The sequence below is a fragment of the Aulonocara sp. 'chitande type north' Nkhata Bay genome, linkage group LG9 (genome assembly GCF_057382095.1).
Source record: "Aulonocara sp. 'chitande type north' Nkhata Bay isolate Kocher_YH1m ecotype deep benthic linkage group LG9, A_spYH_male_GT1.1, whole genome shotgun sequence".
Taxonomy (NCBI): domain Eukaryota; kingdom Metazoa; phylum Chordata; class Actinopteri; order Cichliformes; family Cichlidae; genus Aulonocara; species Aulonocara sp. 'chitande type north' Nkhata Bay.
Window position 1 is genome coordinate 10,371,167 of NC_141352.1, and position 26,328 is coordinate 10,397,494.

Sequence of the window (26,328 nt, forward strand, 5' to 3'; positions counted from 1 at the left end):
CCCGCCCCCCAGAGCATGAAGCGCTAAAAGTGCTTCTTGATAGTCGTCTCGTCTCTCAGATGTTGTCCATCTGCTGAGGATAGTTTTAGGACCGCTCTAAGCCTCTGAGTCTAAGTTAACCCCAGAGCCCCGCTTCTACACCTGCAGCAGCCAGGTTGTAGGCACTGGGGTAAACTGCACTACGGGGGATCCCAGAACCTCTCAATCGCTCCACACCCCGACAAAGTGGGTCTGATAACCACTACACTGTGAAACTGTGCCAACTTTAACTTTAGCATTTTATGCATCCATGAAACCAGGAGGCCCGACGTTTGCTCCTCAGTGGAACATCTGCTCCACGTGTCTGAAGTGTTTATGCACATTTTTGTTAGAAAGCCCGCTTTCACTGGGCTAGTAAAAGGTCTTTTACTTGGGAATTAATTTAAAACAAGATAAATAAATCGTTTGATGATCAATTATTCATTTATTAAATAATTTCAAGCAGGATACCATAAAAATGTGACGATTGAAGACACCAGCCTCTACCCTGATAGTGACTTTTTTAATACACAGACATGTCTTTGTCCAGAATATAGTGATATAAAACATTAAACTTTCATTAATCACTTACAAAGTCTACGCATTATTGTTTTTTCCTTTTACACACACGGGTTATGTTTAGCTACTGGATAGATTTGTTGCTGACGTCACGTTCTAAAAAAACTAAATAGACAAATTTTATATATTAAATGTTCAAAATCCTTCATCAAATAGCTTCAAATGTACACTCTCCAGCGGCATGTAAAATATACACAAAGTTACAAAACCCCCCCGTCTCCTGCTACAGTCGGAGGGCCCAAAACTGGTGAGACTTCTCATGGACTCTGGTGTCGTCATGCTCCCGCACTCCTCTCCAGCTCCCATCTGCTAAGGCCACGCCTAGATTTATAATCTCATGAATTATAAATTCCCACAAATCTCTTTTTGTGACTTTGCTCTGTCATCCTTGGTGTCAGCTTTTGACTTCCGCCGACTTCTCTCGTTTCCTCGCGTCTTTATTGCCTTTTTTCCCTCTTCCTTTTTAAACGCTTTCTCTTTTTCTCACGTTGTTTCTCTTTTTCTTTGTCTCTCATTGGTTTTTCAGTGCGTTGATGTGAGCGCAGATCTTCAGAGCAGGTCCCAGTTTTATGTTCATGCTGGTCATCAGATGGTCCTCGGTGAGCAGCAGCAGAGCCTGGCCGTCGATCTCCTGCACCCGGAAAGCCTCCGCTACGTCACTGCAGCCTGAAACAGCAACGCGGAGAGTTTAAAAACACTGACGGTGTCTGACTGAGCAAATGATTCTGTTCAGTCACACAGAAAGTAGCCATGGCCCTGACTTTAGTCACGTATAACGATCTAAACTCTTGACTTTTAATAAAAACACCTCCAAACTCCTGCAAAGTTTAGTCTGTGGGGATTGACTCTGTTTTGGAGCCTCGAGTGGACATTAGAGGAACTGCAGTTTTCCCCTTTCACTGTTGCTGCTGTCCTTCTGTCACAAGTCACTGCTCTGCTGTTTTTATATTAAGAGCTTTTGGTGTTTTCATTCATCAGTATTTTGGTGTACAATATTCTTATCATCCTCTTGATGAAGCACACCCCTGATGCACTCATGTCGTCCACAGCTTCCTTGTTTATTGTCCATGCTACGCGAGGATAGCTGTAACAACGACATCTAGGACTAGGATTAGGTATTACATGGTACTGATGGTACTTTACTGTGTTCAAATCCTTTAAAGACACACTGCACACTGTGCTGAGATATGCTAATTTTGGCTAATATCACTTTGTTTGTGCAGAAAAGCTATTTAATGCATTCAAACGTGTCAACTTTGGGATTATTTTGTAGATTTAACTAAAGAAGTGGGAACACGTGATGTGTTTGTATGACTTTTTGTGGCTAATAAAAAAATAAAGACACCATTTCAAATTAGATTTTGGTGGCTTTCCTGTGAACACATTTTTTTAAAGGTTCATAAACTCGACAATTAAATGATTGGTTGGTGGTTCTTAGGCCACATGATGAAATAATGTGATGCAGGTTCTGATTCTGAGTCTGACGGTGTGTGGTTGGAAGTATTCTTCACATTACTTCACTCAGCAGTTAATTTCAGCATTTTGCGAAACCTTTAATGGGACTTGGGGGATACGAAGAAGCTGTGAGCGCGCCTCCGTCGCCTGCTGACAATTAAGACACGGAGTGTGGCGTAAATCAAACCGACGGTTCTGAGTTAAAGGTCCCGGGAGAAGCTCTACGTGTGGGGCATCGGCTCATGTTTACCTGGCAGAGTGTGGATGAAGGCGGTGACTTCCTCCACGCTCCACTGCGAGGGGGCTGGCTTAAACGTGGTGGTAGGCGTGGAAGTGGTCACGGCCGGCGCCGACGCCCTCCTCGCTCTCCGAGCCGCCCGACGCTCCATCCTAGCCGTCATGGCGACAGCGGGATCTTCCTCTCCTCCGTCATCGTCTTCCTCCTCCCTGCCTCCACCTCCCACCATATCGTCTTCATCTTCGTCCTCTTCTGCCGCCGCCGCTTTTTCTTTTCCATCTTTCTCCCGCTGACCGGCGCTCCACAGATCACGAGGCTGAAAGGAAACAAAGCGTGTAAGAAATGTAAAAGCCAGGAAACGTCCTGCCTGATATCAGCAGTTCAGGGGCTGCTGGGGTGATAGTGTGGGGCCCTGCAGCACCAGCGCAGCATCATTTAAACCCCACACTCCACCTCAATCATCTCAAACTGGTTACTTGTATATGACTCCACAGTCACCAGCTCTCACTCCAGCAGAGAACACGTGGGATGTGGTGGAGCGATAAATATGTAGAAACTGTGTGATGCTATCATGTCGACATGGACGAACACCTCAGAGGAATCTGTGAGTTATGAGAAAGTTCTCGACTCAAACGCAGTTCCAACTCAGTACAAGGAAGGTGTCACTGAATAAAGTGGCTGCATAGAACTTAAAACTGAGCGTCTGTTTTCTGTCTGTCGGTGGAGCTTCCTGATTTCTCGGCTCTCTGCTGCCCTCTAAAGGCCGTCGGCTGTCACTGAACCACAGATGAACCACAGATGGCTTCAAATGGCTCATTTCATAAGACCAAGTCTAAAATCCACTGCACACGACTAACTGAGCTAATGTAGTTTTACACTACTAAGTATTTTTAATTCATGTGTTTGTTTCAGTTTAGTTTCAGTGTTTTTTAGTTTTTCTGGGACGAAATTTAAAAAGTTTACAAAAGATATGAAGCTACAAACGCAGAGTGGCGTTTTTGTAGGAACGTAACCCATCAAATAAACATCACAAAGATCAATAAAAGCATAAAAATGTGTTTAATATTTGGAAAATCAGCCTCCTGTAATACAGCCGGTGCATGTGTACGGTCACATTCGGCTCGTGGAGGACTTCAGGAGCTCTAACTTCATTTTCAGAGTGTGGCTCTTTAAAACATCTCAGCACTTCTCTGTTTGCTGTTTTTAAGCTGTTGGCGAGTTCAGCGTCCCTACCAGCCGCAGCAGCAGGGGTTTCCCAGGGACTGACTCCGCCCGGTTGAGGGCAGGACGAGGCTTCTCTGACCGGCTTCCTGCGCTGAGAGCTCGCAGACGCTTCGTCAGTCGAACGTTAAACCTGAGGGGGGAGGAGGAAGGGGAGAAGCACAGAGACACGTGGTGATGTTTCCTCGTTCTGCTGCTTTCATTCACACTCGTATCTGCATCTGACACCTGCGCGCCTCCACGCAGGCCACACACACCACATCCTGTCACGCTGCTGCTGCGACAGCAGCACCCCTACGCTGTGTAAAGGTCCCGTGACATCACAGCTGCCCTCTTTAGCGCTTAAGCCAATGAAGCGAGGCCTTACCCGCGTGCACAGGAAGTGGAGCAGAAGCGTTTGGAGCGCATGAAGTTGTGTGCGTGGCCCCTCTTCCCGCAGAACTGGCAGTGCAGCACCGTTCGGTCTCTGTGGCCCGACCCTGTGAGAGGGACACAGTGGAGGTGAAGCTGAGAAACACAGAGTCTAACATGGTTCCCACTGCTAGTTTAGAAGACTAACAGCTCCCACATTTACCACATCAGCAGCAGAGTGACAGACGTGAGCAGAGCAGGATTCGGGCATGTGTGGGGTAAACGTCAGGTTTACCGCCGAGTTTTCAGGGTATTAAAAGTGGTTGACTTCTTAGACGTCTCACACACACTTTCACTGCACAGTCCCAGGGCTGCTCTCAGCTTGTATTTAGTGTTTAGCCTGTTCATGTGTTGAATGAGCCCCAGTGCTGCAGGTGCAGAACATGACGGGACAGGTTTACAGTGGTGGGCAGAGGCTGTGCCACAATGCAGGAACTCCGGTTTGGTTCACTGTTAGAGCCTGCGGACCAATCGCTGCGTCAAGACAAGAAATAGAAGATCTCTCACCGTTTTTAGAGAACATGCAAAGACTTTGTCCTTGTTTGGTGTGCAGCCACGAGAAACCCTTTTTATATATTTTCTTTAAGCCTAATTGATTTTCCTTTAATATTAAACTTACTAATCTTATATAAAAACTGCAAGAATTATGTTTTTATTCTTGATTCAATCAGGTCCGTTTTAAGCTCTGCTCTCATTTAAAGTCTCACAGCTGCAGGGAAAATGCGTCACCTGCTTCTGTTTTGAGTTTTCTGGGATGAATCTTTGTTGTTGATTTGGTGACAGTATGACGTGGGTGCGGCTGCTCTATTCTGCAGCTCTTACCAACAGTACTTTCATGCATCGAGACTTCAGAGCAGATAAACGAGCAGATGTGAAGTTTAAAAGTTAAACTGCTCCTTACTGCTCCCAGGGTCGTCCGTGTCTCCTCCTTCCTCTTCGTCCGAGTCTGTGGAGTGCTCAGTTTGTTTTATCGTTTCCGTTACAGGCAGCGCCGCTTTCCCATTGGTCCCATTCACTTCCTGCGGTTTGGGCACCTGCACTGGAACCAGCAGGGATGAGCGGTTCACCTGGACCACAGAAATAAGGTGAGTATAAATGCACCGCCTGTGGCTGAAAAGGTAATCGCAGTAAGGAGGGAATCCGTTTACATCCACCCAGAACTTATTCTACGTTCATACACGAGAAAGGCTTTGAGTTTTTCCCCTTTTAGTAACAAAATTGTAATATTTGCCGTCTCTAAGAAAGGGAAACCCAAGAAAAGGTGATAAACTGTAAAACCCAGATTGAACTGTCAGCTGAGCCACAATTTATTTAGGAAATGCTTAAATAAGCCTGAGGAGATTAAACACCAACTTATTTCACACTAAAAGCATCAAAACCTAAAATTCTAACTTCATTTTTTCTGCCTTTGTGATGTAAAACAAACGTCTCCTTACAGGAAACGGTTGGAGCCCCTCCTGGATGACAAATCCCTCCACCAGGTGGGTGAGAACCTGCCGTCCCTCAGGCCACGGCCTTGGCTCCCAGGGGCTGCTCAGTGATTGGCTGAAGCTCTCTGACTCGTCCTCCAATTGTCCGAGAGGCTCTGCCTCAGTTTCCGTGGGGGGCTGCTGCTCGCCACCTGCTTTGTCCACCTTCGCTGGCTCATGCTGCGGTAGGCTGAGGTCAGTCGGGAGGGCGGTGTGCGCCGGGAGGAGAGGAGGAGGGTTTTCTGCCGAAGGAGTGGTGATGGGTGAGGAGGGGGGAGACTGAGAGGAGAGGCTGGACAGCGCTGTGAGGAGCAGAGAAAGAAAAAAGAGTTGACTGAAAATTAAAAGGAACATGTTTTGAAAAAAGTATTGATTGCATGAAGTTACAGCCGAAAACAAAGCAGGACACTAAAGTTCACCAGTGAGCAGCAGGTAGCAGCGAGCCTTTACTGCACCAGACGTCCCGTGAAGACAGTTTGCTCAACAGCTCAATTGCTTTGTAGCCTGAAGCATCAGAAGCTGCTGCTGGCTGCACACTGTGCACGACCATGTGTGCTTCTCCAGGACGAGCGGAGCAATAACAACTAATCATGTGGACCCTTTAAGGGAGCACAGCTCGGACAGATGAAGCTGTGGAAAACGCTTTAATGCAAAGCCTCGTGTAAACACACAGATATGAGCACTAAGTGTTGCTGCGTCTGAGCTGTTCACGGTACCTGACTGATTGTCGGACTGGGTCGACATGTTCTCACAGAAGTCCTCCTGGCTGACGGGCTGAAGGTCTTTCTGAGGCTCTGGCAGCCTCTGACTCTGGGCAGAGGCTTCGGGGGCTGGAGCTGGCTCTGGTACCGGGACTGGTGCTGGAGTTTGGACTGGAAGTGGAGTTGAAATGAGACCCGTGATGGGTTTTGAGTCCACAGTGGAGTCTTTAACAGGATCAGGCTCCGGGATAGGGTCCGTGTTGTGGTACTGATGGGGAAGCTGTGCCGTCTGGTTCTCAGACTGGTCCATTGGAGTCTCTCCTTCCTCTTCCTCCTCCATCTTCTTGTCCTTGCCTTCCTCTCTCCTCTCTCTCTCACTTTGGCCTTCTTCTGTCACTTCCATTTGATCTTCCTCTCGGCTAACTTCCTGCACCTCCTGGTTGATTTGCTCCTCACTGGGCTCCTCCTCCTTCACCTTCTCTCTTTGGTCATCTTTCTCCACTCTCAGGTCTTTAGCAATGCTTTCCTCATCTTTGACTTCCTGTCTCACAGCTGCAGCTCTCTTTCTCTGCTCTTCAGCCTCCTTTACCTCCACCTTCTGGGTCAGATTTTGCGGCTGGGGCTCAGCTTGACTCTGTGGAGAGGCTGGACTCAGAAGGGATGGAGGTGAGGGCAGAGGAGAGGTGGTTTTTGGCAACGAGGGGTTTAAAGGAGGAGGAGGAGGAGGAGGAAGGACGTCTTCAGTGCTCAAAGTCCTCTTTGATTGGGCGGAAACCTCAGGCGACTCTGCCGCTGGAGGCGGCGGCTGCACCGAAGCATGCGTGTACGTTCCCGGCTGTGGCTGGCGACCCGAAGAGAGGGCGATGATCTGAAGCTGCTTCGCTGCAGACAACGAGCGCTCAAAATGCGGCACAGCTGACAGAGCGCTGGAGACAGATACCGGGCTGTGAGTTAACGGACAGCTCTTCAGTCCCGCCAGCGGCCGGCTGATGGAAGACGCCTGGCTGGAGGGAGCAGCAGCGATTGGTTGGAGGGCCGAGGTCTGTCGAGGTGACGCCGCTCTGTGACCGTTAGGAGAGTGAAGTCTGGGTCTCAGAGGGACGGCTCGAACCGGAGAATAGAGAGCTGTGGGAGACGAGCATGAAGAGGAAACCATTAAACTATGAGGGATGGATATGACTAATAATGATCTGATAAATGACAGACTGCCACTCGTGCATGTTGTTTAATTCTCATGTGCTTCACTGTAATCTGCTGATGCACAGCAGGCTGCAGGATTCAGGGTGTTGGCTGAAAAACTTTCTCACATTAAGATTTAAACATTTCCTTTCAGTGGCTCCAAAAACTCTGAATTATTTAGAGGATCAAATGCAAATTTTATTATGTTTTTGTTTTCTAATTTTCATCTCTCAAGGCTGCAAAATATATCAAGACCCATGATTCAATTTACTTTGTTCTGCAGCACAGTGCAGTTTTCTTCCAGTGATTTATGAGTTCAGCTGCAGACAATGACGGCAAACATGCTGAAAACTGACTTGTTGTGCTCTGTGAGGGTAAACCGAAGCTCTGACGTCTCCGGGTAATAGAGAGGAATTATTTGGTTCATAAGTCACTGAAATGAAACGGTACACAGGACCACAGCAGTGCAGCTAAAGACGGCTCTGAACAGCTAAAAGCAGTAAGTTTGTCCTTTCTTGTTTTAAAAGTAACCAAAATTAAAATAGTGAAAAAAGAAAAATATCTATTTAAAAAATGTAATTCTTTAAAAACTGAAGACAAAAAATGATTGAAAGTATAAAACGCTCATTTTGAAACAATTTTTTTTTAGTTTACTCACTGCTTGTAGAAAAGAAAACTAAACATGCAATCTCTCACCACCAGTGTGATTGTTGCTAACACCAGACTGTGGCTTGCTGCCAGAACAGCTGCAGAGAGATGCAGACGGCTTTAAACTGCAGGCTTTTATTTTGAAAGGTTCAGAGTGTTGATAACATCCAATATGTAATTTGAGGCTTTTATTTTGTGTCTTTTATCCTTTCTTCACCTCAAACCCGTTGCAGCAGATGGCTGCCCGGTCCTGAGGTTTCTTCCTGTTAAGAGGGGTTTCCTTCCCACCAAGTGCTCGCCTACAGGGATTTGTCTCATTGCTCAGGCTTCTCTGTATTATTGTAGGGTCTCTACCTTACAATATAAAGGGCCTTGAAGCAACTGTTATCATTTTGAAAGCATACTGGTCTTCCACTGATGGCTTTTATTTTGAAACTCTGAACCACACCTCCCTCCAGTTCCCCCGGTTAGTCACTGTCAGGGTGAGAGCTGGATCCACCAATAAACTCAAACAGGATCAAATATAAATAAAACATCAGCTGACTGAAAGTGCAGAATTATAATAATTTATGATAATATATTAGTCACTATGTAAGACCCTCACATGGAGGAGCGTACTCATCCGGCCTCATCACACCCTTCAGGGACCTACTTGGAGGCGGCACGGCGAGGTGTCGGCTGGGCGTGGTTGGACACTCCGTTGCTGTGATGCTGGACTGAGGTCGCGGCTTGAGAATCGGGAAGAGGGGGACTTGAGGTCGAGAGAGGGGAGGCGGGGCCGTGGCGTTGGGCTTGAGGCGTAGGGAAGGAGGGATGGCGAGAGTCCCGGGGGGAGGAGGCCTCAAGGTGAGACTCTGGAGCTGGAAGGGACACAAAGATGTTCAGTTAGATCCCACGAAGGCGTTGGCTATCCAGTCACAGCTTAGCAACTGTTACCAGCGAGGGCGGGTATGTTACAGGCAGCAGGAAAAAAGCTCTCTGAAGCAGATTTAGTCTTAAACGTCGGACATTTTCTGATTGTTCGTAAGGTGAAAATAAGAAATACAAAAACAGAAAAACAAGATCACATTTCCTATTGATGTGGGTCTGAGGACCAACTGTGGAGAGATCGTCCACTGATCCTGATCCCAGTCACAGCCGTCTGTTACAGTCAACGTATGAGAGGAGTGTGTTTCACCCAGAAGGAATTATGGGTAGTAGTTGAGCCTGGCTATCTCTCATATACCAGACTTTGTTGAGCTGGCACGCATCCCACACGCTGACATAACCCTTCATTTCTCCAGCGAACGATCAGAAAACAGATCAAACATCCAGGTCTCAGAGCCGGGACACGCATGCGCACGGCTGCTCAAAGAAACCAGATTCTGCTTTTAGATCGCAGCACTGGGACGGGGTGTAAAAGGGACTCAGGGCAGTTTTTACCACAGCTTGAATGTGTTCTTCACGTGTGCGTCTTTTGTAGTTACGGAGACTAAACATGCTAAAAATGCCAAATTTGCATTTCATTAAATGACTGAAAGTTACTGAAAAAAGCAGCTCGCTCGCTGTGCTTGCTGAGCTTCGCGTGTTTCAGACGACTGTGTAAAGAAGTCAGCTTTTTGCATTTACCGTCTAAGGTCAGTTCAAAAGATGCATTCACGTGCATATAAAGACATTTGCTCGGCTGCTCACCTGAGCCGAGGCGGGGTTAGAGGAAGGAGGAGAAGTGGAAACAGAGGAGGAGGAAGAGGAGGAGCACGGCTGGGGCGGCCGCATAGCAGATGTAAGAATTAGCTGCAGGAGAAAAAGGAGGAAACAGGTGAAGGAGGAGATGAACAGAGGAGAGCAGGACAAGCACAGATGTTTGTGTGAGACATAACTGAAGCATCTTCTTGGCCTTTGCTTCCTTTTAATGACCTGATAAAACACCCATAAACATAAAGGTTACTTTTTCAAACGGATCAACATCAGATTTGAACCCTCACACAAGAAAACTGTGAATTTTGCTGGGGACTATTTTCTGCGGTGGATTAATACAACTGTGAGGCAGATGCTTCATATTCAGTGTTTTTCAATGTTAAACAGACTTTTTTACAACACATTTAAGTGTTTAAATCCAGGTGGCAGATCTAGATGATGGAAATGATTTGTGAGATTAACCATGGTTTAATATTTCACCGTTAAAAGAACTTTTATGAACAGATAAATAACCTTTAGTCTAAAATAGGTTTCTGTGCAAATAATCAAATGATGTCAATAATGACAATTTGATGGTTTTCACAGATGTGTAGTTTTGAGCTCATCAGTCACAATCAAGCCGCTTTGCTCTTTCTATACATGAACACTCATAATATCTGGGGACCGTTCTTTATTGAGAAACAGAGTTTACTTTGTTTCTGTCGCTCAGGCTCAGTCTGACTCTTCTTTAGCTGAGCACCACCGTCTGCCATCAGAGACATGATCAGAGCAGACACAAAGATTCAGTATGTGGAACACTGATGATGCAAATAAGACATGAAATCATTAAAGCTGTGAATTCATTTATCTTGTTGTTGACTTATCTCTACCATGGCGGCTGCACAGCACTCTTGTTCTTAGTAACTGCAGTTGCAGCAGTGCTCAGCTCAAGGATGAAATCAGATATATTTGTATATTTCTGACCTGCAAATGTCAGTGACAATGAAACACAAACATATGCATTGCTCAACTTAGTGATGGGAGTCAGGTACTAGCTACATGCATGCAGCTATACACAGTCAGCCAATCACAGGGCAGCGTCTCTATGCATGTAGGCATGTAGACACGGTCGAGACGACGGGATGAAGTTAAAGCTGAGCATGTGGAACAAAAGGTGATTTAAGTGACTCTGAATGTGGCGAGGTTGTTGGTGCCAGACGGGACGGTCGGAATATTTCAGGATCTGCTGGGATTTTCCCACCGAAAAAGAAAATATCCAGTGAGCAGCAGTTCTCTGGGCGAAACGTGCCTCGCTGAGGTCAGACGTCGGAGGAGAAAAGCTTCAAGAGATCAGTAACTCAAATAAGCACTGTGTGGCGAGGCGTGGTCTGCGATGCTGCTGCAGGTGAGATGGACGCACCTGCGCTGATCTGCAATCACACCTGTGCTGTTGTCATTAGTGGTCGTTGGTGGTGATGTGTACGGCTGGCAGCTGTTACAGCAACCGTGTGAATATTGTAAGAAGAAAGCATGCTGCAAAGCATGAAGATGCACCCGGGCCTGCTGTGGGTTTGTTACACACTGGTTACAGCCGTAGCAGAAGAGCATCTCTGAGCTAACAGCTAGTCCAACCTCAAACCACACGAGTGTCCTTTCTGTCAGCTACGAGAAGCCTGAGGCTACAGTCCACACAGGCTCCCCAAGACTGGACAACAGAAGCCTGGAAACATGTTTCCTGGTCTGATGAGTCGCGACTTCTGCAACATTAAGACTTCAGTGTCACCATTTGGCCTAAACAACACGAAGCTTCGTGTCAACTGTTCATACTGCTGGTGGTGAAACAGCTTGGGCCTCTTAGGCTGTGGTGTTTAAATGATGCTACCTATTGTTGCTGAACATGTCCATCCTCTTATCGCTACACTGTATCCATCTTCCAAAGGTCACTTTCAGCAGGACAACAGGGCTCAACCTCGTACTGGCAACGTGTACCTCATGAAGTGGCCTCTGAGTGTATAATGTGTACTCTCTGCTGTAAATCAAAGATTTGGGGAAAATGTGGTGCTTCAAGATTGTTTTAAACTAAAACTTCAAACACATAATCTTCTCCCAAACAGGTAGTATGTACATCATCAGTTACCATGGTGATTTAGAGAGGTAAAGCACCTCTGTAACACTTAAAAGTCTGACTTTAAGCTCAACACGGCTGCCTTAACCTGGTAACGTTGCTTCATAGTCTGTGTTTACAGACTGTTTCAGATCACATCTCACAGGGTTTTTGGTGCAGTGCATTTAATATCATTTACATCATGTTTGTGTTTGTTTAGTATTCGGAGAAATTTCTGCTTTGAAAGCTTTGAAACGTCTGTTTTCAGATTTGTTTGCAGCTTTAAACTCTGAGCTTTTCCTGCCAACTGGCTCATTTTAATACTCGTCATCCTTTCTGCAGCTGCACACTCTGTCCTGTTCACTGTGAGCAGCAGAACAGAATGCATGTGGAAATATATGAAAGTGTGTGTGTGTGTGTGTGTGTGTGTGTGTGTGTGTGTGTGTGTGTGTGTGTGTGTGTGTTTACCATCTGAGCTCTAAGCAACACTTGGTCTTGGCCTGTCCCTTTGAGACCTTTTCCTAGGAGCAATGTCTGCTGGGACACCTTGGGATGCCTGACAGGGGAGGGGTTCTGATTGGTTCGCACAAGACCAGGTGTGCCCACAGGAGTCTGTGATACCTGGAACAGAGGCAGGAGAGGGGGGAAGGGAAGCAATTAAGGCAGTGCTTCAGAGCAGGGATGACTTTTTGTGATATTTCCTCGAACAGCAAAGCAGTCACGAGTGTGTTTGGGTGGAAACCAAAAGAGTAAACAATGAAAATGTCGAATTTTTAATGCTTCTTTTCTACAAAAAAGAAAAACACTAAATGAATACTTTAACAATGGACAGCTTCATCCAAGCAGATTAAACTCTCTCCACCAGGCAGCTCACATCTGTTTATAGTTCTTTAATCTCATCTATCAGGTTTAATTTAAAGATTTGAAAAACTGGTTTGTAAAATTTGTTGTCAGAAACTGTTTGGCATGTTTTTAGGCAAAGGAGTGGATTTTAAATCTGAAGTTCAGACTTGAATTAAAGGGGTTTAATAAAAGTATTCCCTCAAATATTCAGGAATTACAGCCATTTCAATGCACAGTCGCCCATTTTCAGAGGCTCAGAATTCATTAGACAACTGTTTAATATGTTTTCACGGCCACCAAATGCAAGTGTTTCATTTGCATTTGTTTGCTTTTTCAGAGGAACTCTCAACACGAGGTCCGAATAAATGTCAGTGCGAGACAAACAGGCCATCACTCGACTGAAAGTCCAAATAAAACAAATGAACCCATCAGGCAGAAAGAAAAAATCAACATTGTGGTGCATCGGCCAGCTCAGCAACACTACGAGACTTTAAAGACCACAGAACGCTCTCAGGGAGGATCATCGTCACAGGGTTTACACCAACAGGGTGCAAACCACTGGTTACACTCAAGAACAGGAGCCAGACTTTACCAGAAAACGCGCACGGCTGGCTGTGGAAGCAGGTCACGAGTGTTTACTGATGATGCGATTGCTGATAGAAGCAGCGGGATGAGCCGCGAAGTGTACGGCGCTGTAGCCTCTGCTCAGATTCAGACAAACGCTGCAGGGCTGATCGGACAGAGCATCGGAGTGCAGACGGACAATGAGCCGGACCACAAAAGCGACCCAGTGCAGAGAAACGTGATCCTCTTCAACGGCCACGTCGGGAACCTGATCTCAACCCGACACAGCAGCTTTTCAGTTACTAAAGGAAGAAAGACACAAACTTACTTCTGTTGAGCTTCGAATTAAGCGGAAAGTCTGAACTTCAATCACAATCGGTCGATTGTTTCATTTAAAATCGCAGCGGTGGCCATCGGGTATCAGTAACTGTCCTTTTCTGTTGCTGACATCCAGCTAATGACAAGTTCTGAGAACAGCTTCAGAAAAGCCGGGATTGAAGTTTCTGATTTCGTGCTCATCTCAAGCTCGTGTCTTTAAAGCTCTAACGTGAGGAACCGCAGACTGTGCAGCTTTTTGTATCTGGCAGCAACGCCTGCATACAGAGTGCGAACGCCAGCGTCTCTGTGGCTCGCTCACAGTTCAGCCTGTTTACTCACTGAATTAACAGAGAGCGAGACCCGAGTGTAAGGATGTGAAACGCACTCAGATGAAAGCAAACAAAGAGGAAACTGTAACCCCAAACAGTCAAACACTGACCCAGATGGAGCCTGACAGGTGAAAGGTCCGAGGCTTCGTCTCACGAGCTGTCTGTCATTCTTACATTTAGATTATTCACACCTGATCTTTCTTTTTAAATCCGTTTGTTCAGGTCAGCTGTCGCTTTCAACACTTGTTCCAACATTTAATGAAACTCAGCTTAAAAGATTCTCACACACCACGTGTCACAGAAATATGAATAAAATACAGATTCGGTCATTTAAGCAGGTTGACTGTCATGTGCTGTACCTGCATTTTTATTTACTGTAGCTTCACTTTATGGATGAAGCTTGCTAACAAAGCTAGCACTAGCTATCAACTTTGTGCACCTTTGCACCAAATCCAAAGAGTGAAAACTGTGATTTGAGTCTTGGCTGTGCGTTCTGTAAAGATGGCAGGTAAACATCACGAGTGCAGGAAGGCTAGATAAAACTTTGAGCTCAAGCTGTTTTATTTACATCCGTCCTCTGCGTCAGGCTCGTCTTCTGAGATTAAATTACTGCGTCTTTTTTAGACGAAGCTAAAAATGATTTGGTCCTAATGTTATCAGCCTGTTGAATGACTGCTGTCAGGCTTATGAATACAGCCAGTAGGTGGCCTCCTCCTTATGTAACCCAGAGACTGTGCATAAAAGAGGCATCACAGGTTTTCTTTTCGAAGCCTCAAAGTTAACGTTTTAGCCACTGTCATGGTGGGATTCTTGGATGTGGTCATGAGAGGGTGGAGACGTGCGTCCTTATTCTGGATGGGTGCAATGTATGAACACAGAAAGAGCAAAGATCCAATACAGACAAACTGGACAAACTCCAGCAAAGTGTTTCTAAATGAAAGACGTGTTCCTGTTTCTCTATGTGGGGGTCAGTGTGTGACCTTTACCTGTCTGCCAGGTGGACTGGCTGGCGTGTGAAACGGTGTGATTGGCGTTGAGGTTGCAGAGAGGACCCTAGCGCTCCCGTTGGTCAGGCTGGTGGAGATCTTGGCAGACATGGTGGTGTTGTTGTGCGTTGCAGAAGAAGTTGGAGAGGATGAGAGGAGTGGTGAAGGAGCGGTCGCTACGACAGGAGAGGAGGAGGACGAAGGGGGAGGGAGAAGGGAGGGGGAAGGGGGGGTTTGCACGGAGGAAGACATTTTGGAAGAATGGTTGTGTCGGGAGTATGTGCGGAGGGTGGGGGCAGGGGTGGAGGTAAGTTTAGGGGGAGTCGGGACGAGGACGTGAGGAGACGGAGCGCCTGCCGTTGCTGCTGCCGCCTTTGGTCCATGGTTTGTGGTGATGGAGGGAGCGGGAGTGAGAGGCGGGGGAGGGGAGGAGGTGGTGGGTGTCAGCGAGGGTGCGGGGGAGTCCAGGAGCATGGGGTTGGGGGTAAGCCGAGGAGGCGTGGGGGTCGGAGGGGTGGCGGAGGACTCAGCGGCGGTCGGAGGGCTCGTTCCATTGGTGGCCTCGCCATGATCTGATTGGCTCTGCCGAACCAGCTCCCTGTCCATCCTTCAACACTGAAGCACGCTGAGACAGACAGACACACAGACGCACAGACACACAGACAGACACACAGACAGACACACAGACGCACAGACACACAGACAGACACACAGACACACAGACACACAGACACACAGACACACAGACACACAGACAGACAGACACACAGACAGACACACAGACACACAGACACACAGACGCACAGACACACAGACAGACACACAGACAGACACACAGACGCACAGACACACAGACAGACACACAGACACACAGACACACAGACACACAGACACACAGACGCACAGACACACAGACAGACACACAGACAGACGCACAGACACACAGACAGACGCACAGACACACAGACACACAGACGCACAGACACACAGACAGACACACAGACAGACGCACAGACACACAGACAGACGCACAGACACACAGACAGACACACAGACAGACACACAGACACACAGACGCACAGACACACAGACAGACACACAGACGCACAGACACACAGACAGACACACAGACAGACAGACAGACACACAGACAGACACACAGACACACAGACAGACACACACACAGACACACAGACAGACACACACACAGACACACAGACAGACGCACAGACACACAGACAGACACACAGACAGACACACAGACACACAGACAGACACACACACAGACACACAGACAGACACACACACAGACACACAGACACACACACAGACACACAGACAGACACACAGACACACAGACACACAGACAGACACACAGACACACAGACACACAGACAGACGCACAGACACACAGACAGACACACAGACACACAGACACACAGACGCACAGACACACAGACACACACACAGACACACAGACAGACACACAGACAGACGCACAGACACACAGACAGACACACAGACAGACACACAGACACACAGACAGACACACAGACAGACGCACAGACACACACACAGACAGACACACAGACACACACACAGACAGAGGCACAGAGTTAATTTGCATACTGCAACATTTGTTCTCAGAATTAACACAAGACATGGAAATAAGTCCTAACGTTCCTCGTGAGGATTCATGATCAGCGGGGGAAGCCTCGGCGCCACCACAGACGAGCTGGAGGCCAAATCTAACAGTTAAGAGCCCAAAACCAACAATCGGCACAAACACGACCTCATGTTAACCTGTTCTGTACAAAGCTAGCAGCGAGACACTCCAGAGTGATGCTGAAGCAGCGTCACAGCTTGATTTTCAAGTAACAAAAGCTGGAACGGGCTCGTGCATTTCTAACCACATTTGTTCCAGCACAACGTCTTGATGCACGCTCAGTCATCCAGGTAAGCAAATCCACAAAAGTCCCAACTGTTTGGGATTCCTGCACAACGTTAAAAAGCCTCTGGTTTCAGTCACGTTTCAGGATACAAGTTTTCATCTGCCTCACTTTTTCTCCTTTCTTCTCTACCTGATCCCATCCCCGGTGTCCTCCTCTGTCACACCAACCCTTTTTCTCCTGCCTGGCAGCTCCATCTTCAACCCTTTTGTTCAACATGTCCAGTCTTCCCTCTCTGCACGCGTCCAAACCATCTCAGCCTCGCCTCTAACTTTGAGCTGTCCCTCTGGTGGGTTTGTCCATCTTCAGCCTCCTGTTACATCACAGCAGGTCTCACTACTGTCTTGTAAACCTTCCTTTTCACTCTTGCTGCTTTCACACATCACCCCTGACACTCGTCTGCCTTCACTACCTCATTCGTATTGATTTGCATTGACATATTCTGGTCTTAAAGGATGAAAAACTGCTTTTTGAGGGTGGAACAGTTGGTGGAATAAATCTGGACCTGACTACAGTTCAAGTCCAACACGACTGTTTTGATGTTTAAAATGTGTTTTTGATTTAAAACACAGACATGTCTCTTGTTCCTGGGTAGGAAGTGTTCTTCTTGCCTGGGAGGCAGAAGGAGAGTCATTAATATCTATTTGCAAAAACTTTGCTTTTGTGACCCATAATTTAATTTGTAATTACATTTACAAATGTCACTGTCATCGTAACAAAGACAAAGTCTGCCTGAGAGACACTCTTTAACCCAATGGTCCTTTTGCAATCAGGCTTTAAAAGTTAATGCAAAATCTTGCAAAGGGTTATGATTAAAAGCCACCTGGTTATGTTTAAGCAATAAAAACACTCAGAGTTTGAGTGGACAAACAAATTTGCTGGTTTGTCTCCAGGAAAACAAAAAAACAGATTTTCAATCCCTGAGGTCTGGCTGTCCAGAAGTAGAGTCTATCAGCTTCATTCTTATATTTAAATAGGTTAGTGAAAGAAAGATGGTCCGCGTGTTCTCCTGATTAACACAGAGATTCGAGCAGACAGGTACACGTCAATGTACTTCTGATATTTTGTTAAGCAGCACATGCAAATGTGATGCTGCTGCTTAAAGCTGTAATTAGTAGCGTAATAAATGACTTTTAAAGCAGTGTAAATACACCGATCAGCATGACATCAGGTGAGGTGAATAACGCTGACTCTCCATCATTGTACATCAGGGAGAAAGTGAACATTTTGTCCTCTAAGTTGGTGTGTGAAGCAGGAAAAACAGACAAGCATGAAGATGTGAGCGAGTTTGACAAAAGGCCAAACTGTGACGCCTTCTTCTCTGAAGCTGCAGGTCCTGTGGGGTGTTCCCGGTCTGCAGGGTCAGTCAAAAAGTGGACCAAGGAAGGAACAGCAGGGAACCAGCAGCACGGTCATGAGCAGCCAAGGCTCATTGATGCACGGGTGAAGGCTTGCCTGTGTGGTCTGATCCAACAGAGAGCCAATGTAGCTCAAAGTTCATGCAGGATCACACAGCATCACAGTTCGGTGCAGTCCAGTCAGGGCGCCCATGCTGACCTCTGTCCACCTCCAAAACCACCGACAACAGACAGGTGAGCATCAGGACTGGACCACGAAGAAACAGAAGAAGGTGTTCTGGTCTGAGGAGCCACGTTTCTTTTACATCACATGATGGCCGGATGAGTGTGTTGCTTATCTGGGGAACACCTGCCGCCAGGATGCACTATGGGAAGGAGGCAACGTTCTGCCCAAACATCGACACGTACCATCCTCCTAAGCACTGATGCAGAACATGTACACGCTTTCATGGAAATGGTATTCCCTGATGGCTGTGGCCTCTTTCAGCAGGAAAATGAGCCTGGCCACAGAGAAAGTGGTTCAGGGATGGTGTGAGGAGCACAGCAGTGAGTTTCTAAGGCCCCGAACAGAGGGTTTAGAGGATGCTGATCCACAGCACACATTCAGGAGTCTAGAGGAGTGCGTGCCTTTACGGGTCAGGGTTGTGTTGGCAGCAAAAGGGGGACCAACACAATATTAGGACGGAATGCCTGAAATCTGAGTGTTAAGTAATGCATTACTTTGTAACAAAGTAAAGAGAGTTTGAGTTCTGAGCGTAACACTGAAACAACTGGGGAAGTAAAAACACAGAAAACAACTGCAGAAAATTAGTAAAATAAGTGTTTAAAAAGCACTTTGAGTAAATAAAGCCCAGGTTAAAGCATCAAATATACACAAGCACTCAAAACTGTCTTTACAAATCTAGGCTGCTGACATTTTCTGAGTATACATATTATAACATTTGCTAAACAAAGGTTGTATAAAGTCCACTTAACTCTTTTTTTCTGCTTTGATATATTAAGTTCATGTGACTTTGTTCATGTTGACACTATTTCATCTTTTTAGGCCAGTTTTTAAAGTAAAGGCGACTCTGATTCACCTTTTTTGAATTTTTGGATGGAGTTAAAGTTCGCCCCTGAGGACCTGCTCACGCCTCGCCCTTTAAAGCTGAACACTCGGCTGCGTGAAACACGACACCCTTAGTGTCAACTTCAGCCGTGTGTTTTGGATTTGAGCCACTGCAGCAGTTAATCTGAACCGTCGCTGCAAAACAAAAACAGAAAAGCGTCTCCTGATCTCCATACCGCAATCTGTAATTATTGGATTATCTGACCGCAGACTGCATCAGTGTCCTTAAAACACCGTTACCTGATTCATTTCTGTCACTTTTAAGCCAAAACTTCCAAATATCTTCTGGCTTGAACAACTCAAGTATGAAAATTTACTTCTTTTCTTTCTTCTTTTTGACTTTTCTGACATTACATAGAAAAAACCCACCTGAGGAAACCGTCTACATGTTAATCAGCAATGAAAGCAACCATGCTGCAGCTCACGTATCTGCAACTGATGCATCAGACCCAGGATCCGTGAAGTTTTCACACCCGAAAAGAAAACAGGAACAAGAAAAACAATGACCTTTCCACCAAGAAGATAAACAAAGTTGGTTTATCCTGTCGACGCTCAAACGTCCCTACACGTCTTCAGAATAAGAGACAAAAATGACCGGTTTGTTTTGTAAAGCCGGCCTCCTTCCATCATAAACAAAGAGTAGAGAAACGTCCTCCCACCAGCCGAGCCCTGATCCTCCACATGTCAGTGCAGTGAGCGAAACTTTATATTATTCAGAGACATGCAAATGTTACAAAACTGGAGTTTGCATATATTGAAATGATTTAAATGTAATTTTAGATGATGACCTTGCCCAGTTTGCTTAAAGCCTTGCTTAAATGCTCCTGTATGGAGTAGTTACAGGGCACAGGTGGGACACGTGCCCCTCCACAGTTATTTAGAGCACAATTATCTCGTTTCAATGACAACATGAAAGGAGCAGAGGGAGGTGTATAACCACAAAGGAGCCGTGAGGGAAAAGGAGGAGGAGGACATCTGATATCACAACATTTACTCTGGTGATTTTAGTGACTTTGGTCTGAGTGTTTCAGAAGCTGCTCATCTGCTGTGATTTACGCACACGGCCGTCTGTAAGGTTTACAGAGGAAGACAGAAAAATCCAGCGAACAGACTGTTGGGTGAAAACGGCTTGTTTGTGTCAGAGGAGAATGAAGAGAGTAACTCAAATCATCACAACTAAGTTATGCAGAAGAGCAGGTGTGAGCGCACAGCATGCCGAACCTTCAGCAGCAGAAGACCACACCTGTCAGGCAAGAACAGGAAATGTGGACCAAAATCTTTGAGGGATGTTTCCAGCAACTTGTTGAATCTGGGTCACAAAGAGTCAGTTCAGCTGGTCTGAGCAAAGTGTACCTAATGATGTGGCTTATAGGTGTATATATCTATGGTTCCTGCTGAGAGCTGTTACCTTCCAGAGTGTACAGAGATCAAAATGAATGAATTCATCATCGATGTGAATATGTGACGCATTTCAGCTTCAAGTGAGGAGCAGCTGCATATTTAGACGAGTTTCCCATCATTTGTCTACTTCCACAACTTTTCACAGTTTTTACAGGAACTGGCATGTTGGTGTGGCAAGGAGAATGGGAAGTAGGGTGGAAATATATTTGTCAGTTTAGTTTTTGAACATTTTTGACTTCTTGCAATTTTCCTCTTTCCTCACGTCTTGCAGTGAAGCCTGGCTAACAGAGCTATTGTAGAAAGATTTACTGCAGCTGAGAGACTTGAGACAAAAACCGAAGCATTGATTCAGCAGGGATTATTTTAAATGACAGAAGTTGTTAATTTTTCAGCAGAATGTTGCATTGTTATTGTGCCGGATTTTTGAGTTTTGTTGCTGCTGTAAACTTCCCCAGAAAACGACTGAATCTCAAAGGTTCCCGCAGGAGGATCCACCTGGCTTCGTTTATAGTCACATTACAGTAATTTGTAGTAACAAAAAAGGTGCTTTGGGTGCTCAGCTAGAGTAGATAAGTGCTAAAGAAAGCCACACCTGTGATAGCGGTTATAGTCAGGTAACAAACATGTCATATCTTACATAAATATGTACTTTTACCCACAGCAGGTCTCAAAATCCCAGAGCCACGTTTTCCGACCTTGATGTCTGTCACTGACTTTTAAAGCCAATCTTTCACATTTCCTATAAATGTGCTATAAAGTGGGCCACATATATGTTACAGAGCAGAGCACATGTTATGATCACACTTTAGCTGTGACTTTGTTAGCTTTGTTTTACTCAGTTCAATTTTTTAAATTAGTCTTTTTATTTCTTTGTTTTTGTTTGCTGCTGGGATTTTTCCCCTTAAATAAAACACTCGAGTGTGCAGTAACACTGCTAAATTGACATTGTTGTTGTTGAATGCCCTCTCGGTTTCTAGTAGGTAACTTTTCATGCAGCAAGAGTGCAAACACTCTGCAGGTTTTTCTTACTTCCTTTACTGTCCAAAGTGTGGCCTGAAAAACCACAGAGGTCCCGGTGTGGTTCCAGGAGGTCCCCCAGCTTTCTATTAGTGTAACAAGAATGATAGTTTTATATTCACATTGTGCTATTTTGCAGCTCTCTGGCTGGGAGCCCTTATTGTACCCGTGATGTTATTTCTAGTGTTCAGCGCAGTAACTGTTAATAGTGCACAATTTAATCTTAAACCCAGCTTTAACAGTTTTATTTGTTTTGTATTATTTCACACAGTAACGACTGTCCCCCAGCCTCCAGCAGCCATGTTTTGGGTTGTTGTTGTTTTTTACAGTTTTTAATCTTGTAACACTGAATTGTTTTTTCTCTGTAAGCCAGAGAAGCAGAGACACAGAGGGCTACAAGACATACGGGTGAACATGGAAGTGAACTGTGAGCTGGCAGCTGAGCAGAACGCAAACACCTCATTAGATGACAAGAACTGAAACTTGATTAATGTAAAGATAAGATTCTACCAGAAAAACAAAATTAGAAAAGAAATAATTTCCCAACTAAAAGACGACTAATGCACCTCTTTATTTTTATACTTGCAGCACACAGCTGTGGTCAGATGTTCACAGTAATGAATTTCATGGTCATTTTAGGTGTTTGATGATTCTTTGAGCTGTTTTTGGTGGAACAGCATACGTCTCTAAGAATTGGGGGAATAAGTTTGAATTTATTTCAGATTTTCTCTCATCTAAGGGGCTTAAATATATAATTAAATGTCTATTAGCTAGTTTTACTTTAACCAGGTGCTTTGGGTAAGCATCAGCAAGCGTCTGGCATCATTCCTGCTGCTCAAAATGACCACGACATTAACGTCCATAATGAGTGTCTTTCAATCTCAGAATAATCCTTCTTTGTCTCACTGTGGCCTTGCTGTGGTCCCTCAGCCACCGCCTGTCTGAAATAAGTAGTTTTAGAAAAAACAAAACATTTTAGCTCCTCCTTAAAGGGTTAAGGCTTTCTTCTGATTGGCTGTCCGTTGTCAGCGCGGGGCAGGAGGGACTGCTCTGTCTGAGATGTCTATATTAGAAATATCCTGTCTCTATTACATCATAAATATCTATTGTAGCCATAAAAATGGTAAAAACAGAGTGCTTCGAGTAGCTCGAAGCCCGAGCTTTTGGCTCACAGGGAACATACACTGACTTGGCCGTATTCAATCTGCACATCCACCTCTGGAACAGCAGACATGTGAGAGGAAACAATGAGGAGGTCGGGTCGCCTATAAGGGTTTGAATACTCCTTTAAGCGCAGCAGCTGAGTTCTCTGGCAGACACAGAGTCCAGCAGCAGTTTTTTTCTCTTCCTGCATTTAGCTGATGATTAAAATTCAGTCATTTTAAAAGCATCCTCCCTTCACTTTCATATTAATATTCACTTAAAGATGCACAAGTCAAAGACTCTGGGACATTAAGTCAGCTACTGGAAACAGTTATAAAATGAACTTATAAGAACAATATAAATCAACACATGCAGGAACAATAACATTTACTGCCAATAACAATGCAAAAGTGTCACATGGCTCTGTGCTTTCGTTTTGCTGTCCAGATGTGGCAACCACAGGGGCCCCAGTGTGGTTCCATGAGGCCCCTTTTTTCTTCTAGTGCAATAAATCCTGTGAAAACTGATCATGTTGAATGAAAATCTAACTGTTATTGATTTATTTACCATCACTTTTCACACAAAAAAGTCTGATTTGTGTAACTAACACGCCCGACCTAACAGAGGAATAAAACATTGCTTTCACCAACAACTTTGTGCCACCTTTGCAAATACACAACTCCATAACTAACAGGTTTGTCTACGTTTTTATTTCTTTATTTTGTTTTGCTGTTCAAAGTGTGTAAGTGTGTAGGAATCCCACAGCACATCTACTAAACTACGTAAGACTTTCTGTCAGATTTTTAAATAATTTCCTCTTGAGGTTTTCATTTCATCGAGTCATCAATGAGTTACGATGGACACTTTACATGGTTCGCCTTGTTATTGAGTCGTTATCCAAAAAAGTGGCAGGAAGAACCACATGAGCCCCAGTGTGGGTCCAGGAGGTTCCCCTGTAAGATGTTTATTTTCTAGCATCTGTACTCAATATAAACACAGTATTATTATTATGGAATATATGAATTGAAAATCTGTTTTTTGTTGTCTGACCAACAGTACAGAACTCAAAGATTAATATCCAGACAATCAACTAAACCACCACCTTCAGCTGAAACCAACAAATTTCAGTGTGTTTGAAGAAGGATTTAAATGACTGATGTGATTAAGCTAAACTGACCAGCCAACAAGATTAAAAACCCTGTGCTGTCCAAAATGTGGCCCGCTGAACCACAGGAGCCCCAGGATAAGTCCAGGAGGTCTCCCTGCAAAATATATTTCCTCGTAGATCACAATCTGCACTCTTGTGCACTCTATCGTTTGGACAAGGGAAAGATATCATAAGATATGTAGATAATTTCTTCAGTCTATCACTTTGTCTATCTTCAGTCTGCTTCAGCCTCAAAAATCCATCAAGAACTCCCAGAACTTGGTTTAAAGTCTGTAAACTCCATGTTTTATTATATGAATCATCCAGAGCTCAGTTTAACAGCAGAATGAAAACATAAAAACAACTTCTTTTATCAACTCGAACCGACAAATTTCTGCTTAAAAATGACACGAATAACTCTGATATTACCCTGAAAGCGATTAGTCTCCATTTAGAACCAACGCGTGTAGTTTATCTGTGTGCACTGTATACAGTATACACGAGGAGCCTCTGCTCATTGTTTGAAGTTCAGAAATGTGGAGATCAGGGCGCAATAAGGGCCAAGATCTTCTGGGAAGTCGCTTTTCTGGTTAAAATGGGAGCTGAGCGTGCGGCCAGAAGTAAGCTAAATTCACGCAAAACCACCACGCAGGCAGGTGCTCGTCCACGCACAGCGGGCAGATGCTGACATCTGGCCCGCAGCCTGTTAACTGAACGTGTCCGCCTCAGACGATGGTGGTGATAGCAATGAGCCACAGTGCACAGTGACAGTTAGGCCAGAGATCATACATGTGACTATAAAAAAGAAAAAAGAAAGATGGAGACAGGCCTTCACAGGGGAGAAATCTCACGATAATAACATTTTGAAGAATTGTCATGTCCACGTTGCGCGTAAAGCGCTTCGCTCGCCTACCTGCTGAAATGCTCGACGTCCTGCAGGTTATTCCCGCTGCCGTCCATCCGAAAGTGGGCGCATGTTTGGAAAGTCCGTTGCTGTGTTATCTGATGAGCGGCTCTGGGCTTTTTCAGCAGGGTCGACAGGCTCAAATGGGCGTGTGTGAAGCTTCACTTCCTCGTCTGACAGCGCAGGGGCTGCTGAGAAGTGCGCGTCACCCTTCCCCAGACAATAATTTCCCCGACCTCACCTCTATGATTATCCGCCCTCTGCGCCCACCGAGAGCCCAAAACGCAAAGTTGCAGTGCAAGACGGGCCCGTTTATGATGTGCAGGGGCTTGTGTGTGTCTGTGTGTGTGTCGCACTTTGTTTAGGATTTCATCACATCCTGGGCTTTCCTCCGCCGTAGATCCGGCCTTCGCAGCGGTTATGGAGTCCGTCGTCCTCCGCTGTGCCACCACCGTCTCACCTCCCGGGTCTGCGGTGGGAATCAGCCCGGCTCGGGGGCACCGTGTAGCGGCTGCGAGGGGCCTGGTTAGTCCGCTGCTGGAGAAATGCAATGGAAGTGCAGTCGTTGCAGGGCGGCAGATGCGAGACAGCACCACTCAGAGCTCAGGAGGACCGCAAAGACGCCGATATACAGCCGTGCATGCACGCTGCACACTGTAACACAGTTTGTACCAGCGCAACAGCTCGATGTGTTACTGTGAGAGCAACACTGGGAGCAAAGACGCGGTCAGAGACGTCATTGAGGGGCACGAGGTGCTGAAAATGCTGTGAATCCAACATTTCGCATTAGAAAAACTGCAGAACAGGTAAAGACGCATAAACTCTGGTACATCTGCTCATGCAGTCCGAGCGTTGTCGCTGATTTAATCCAGAATGTTGGCAACTGTTCGATATTGGCTCATTCTCCATCAAATCACCCAAACTTGAGAAAGGTTCCCATCCGACCACCTCAGGATCCGCCGATATTTTCCTTTTTACGTTACCTTCAGTATTTTTATGAAGCCATGTAAAAATACTGACAGTACAGTCCTAATATTTGCCTTCATATTATAAATATTTTCAGAGTTCATAGATTTGGGCTGAAATTTGGTGATTTTTAACTATTTTCCCTTCTGTGGTGTTCAGGATGTTTCAGCCTGAAGTGTAAAAACTGACCCTGTGACCCTCTGTGATCATGCAAGGATTTCAGAACCTGAACTTGTTTGATCCATGTGATATGTCCAAAACTTGCATAAGGAACAGGCGTGCCTCCCAGTCGTAAGCTATCCCACAAACTGTGACTACAGTCAAGCCAACACTGTTTTGCAAACTTTGCTGCCTCAGTTGTTATGTTTATATATTTCTGTCCTCTGACTGTGACAAGCAGGAGCTTTGTCAGTATGAAAGTTACATTAAAGACATAAAGAGTGTGCGAGTTAGCTGATGTCACAGCAACTTCCAGTTTTAGCAACGTTACTTCAAAAGGAACTCATGCAGCCCTAAAATGGCCTCGCATGCAAAGAAATTCCTTCTGTGAATTTTCCACTTGAGAGAAACTGAATCATCACAAGCTTCACGAGAGCCGTCCAGCTGCTGCGAAGGC

At 45.6% G+C, this 26,328-nt stretch overlaps 1 protein-coding gene across 3 annotated transcripts; it reads right to left on the minus strand.

Moving 5' to 3' along the window:
• Positions 1-527: 527 nt before the first annotated feature.
• Positions 528-25,618, minus strand: phc3b (polyhomeotic homolog 3b). Of its 3 annotated transcripts, none has more exons than XM_086305650.1 (12): positions 24,756-25,618; positions 14,720-15,344; positions 12,148-12,300; positions 9,591-9,692; positions 8,524-8,779; positions 6,108-7,217; positions 5,359-5,693; positions 4,824-4,989; positions 3,879-3,990; positions 3,524-3,644; positions 2,303-2,606; positions 528-1,263 (listed from the first exon to the last, which is right to left on the minus strand). In XM_086305650.1, the coding sequence occupies exons 2-12, from the start codon at positions 15,323-15,325 to the stop codon at positions 1,109-1,111; spliced, it is 3,420 nt and encodes a 1,139-aa protein (XP_086161776.1). In that variant the 5' UTR covers positions 15,326-15,344; positions 24,756-25,618; the 3' UTR covers positions 528-1,108. The 3 variants fall into 3 exon arrangements, with proteins under 3 accessions (XP_086161776.1, XP_086161777.1, XP_086161778.1); XM_086305651.1 differs by having other exon boundaries at positions 8,572-8,779; positions 24,756-25,534; XM_086305652.1 differs by lacking the exon at positions 9,591-9,692 and having other exon boundaries at positions 24,756-25,615.
• Positions 25,619-26,328: the final 710 nt, after the last annotated feature.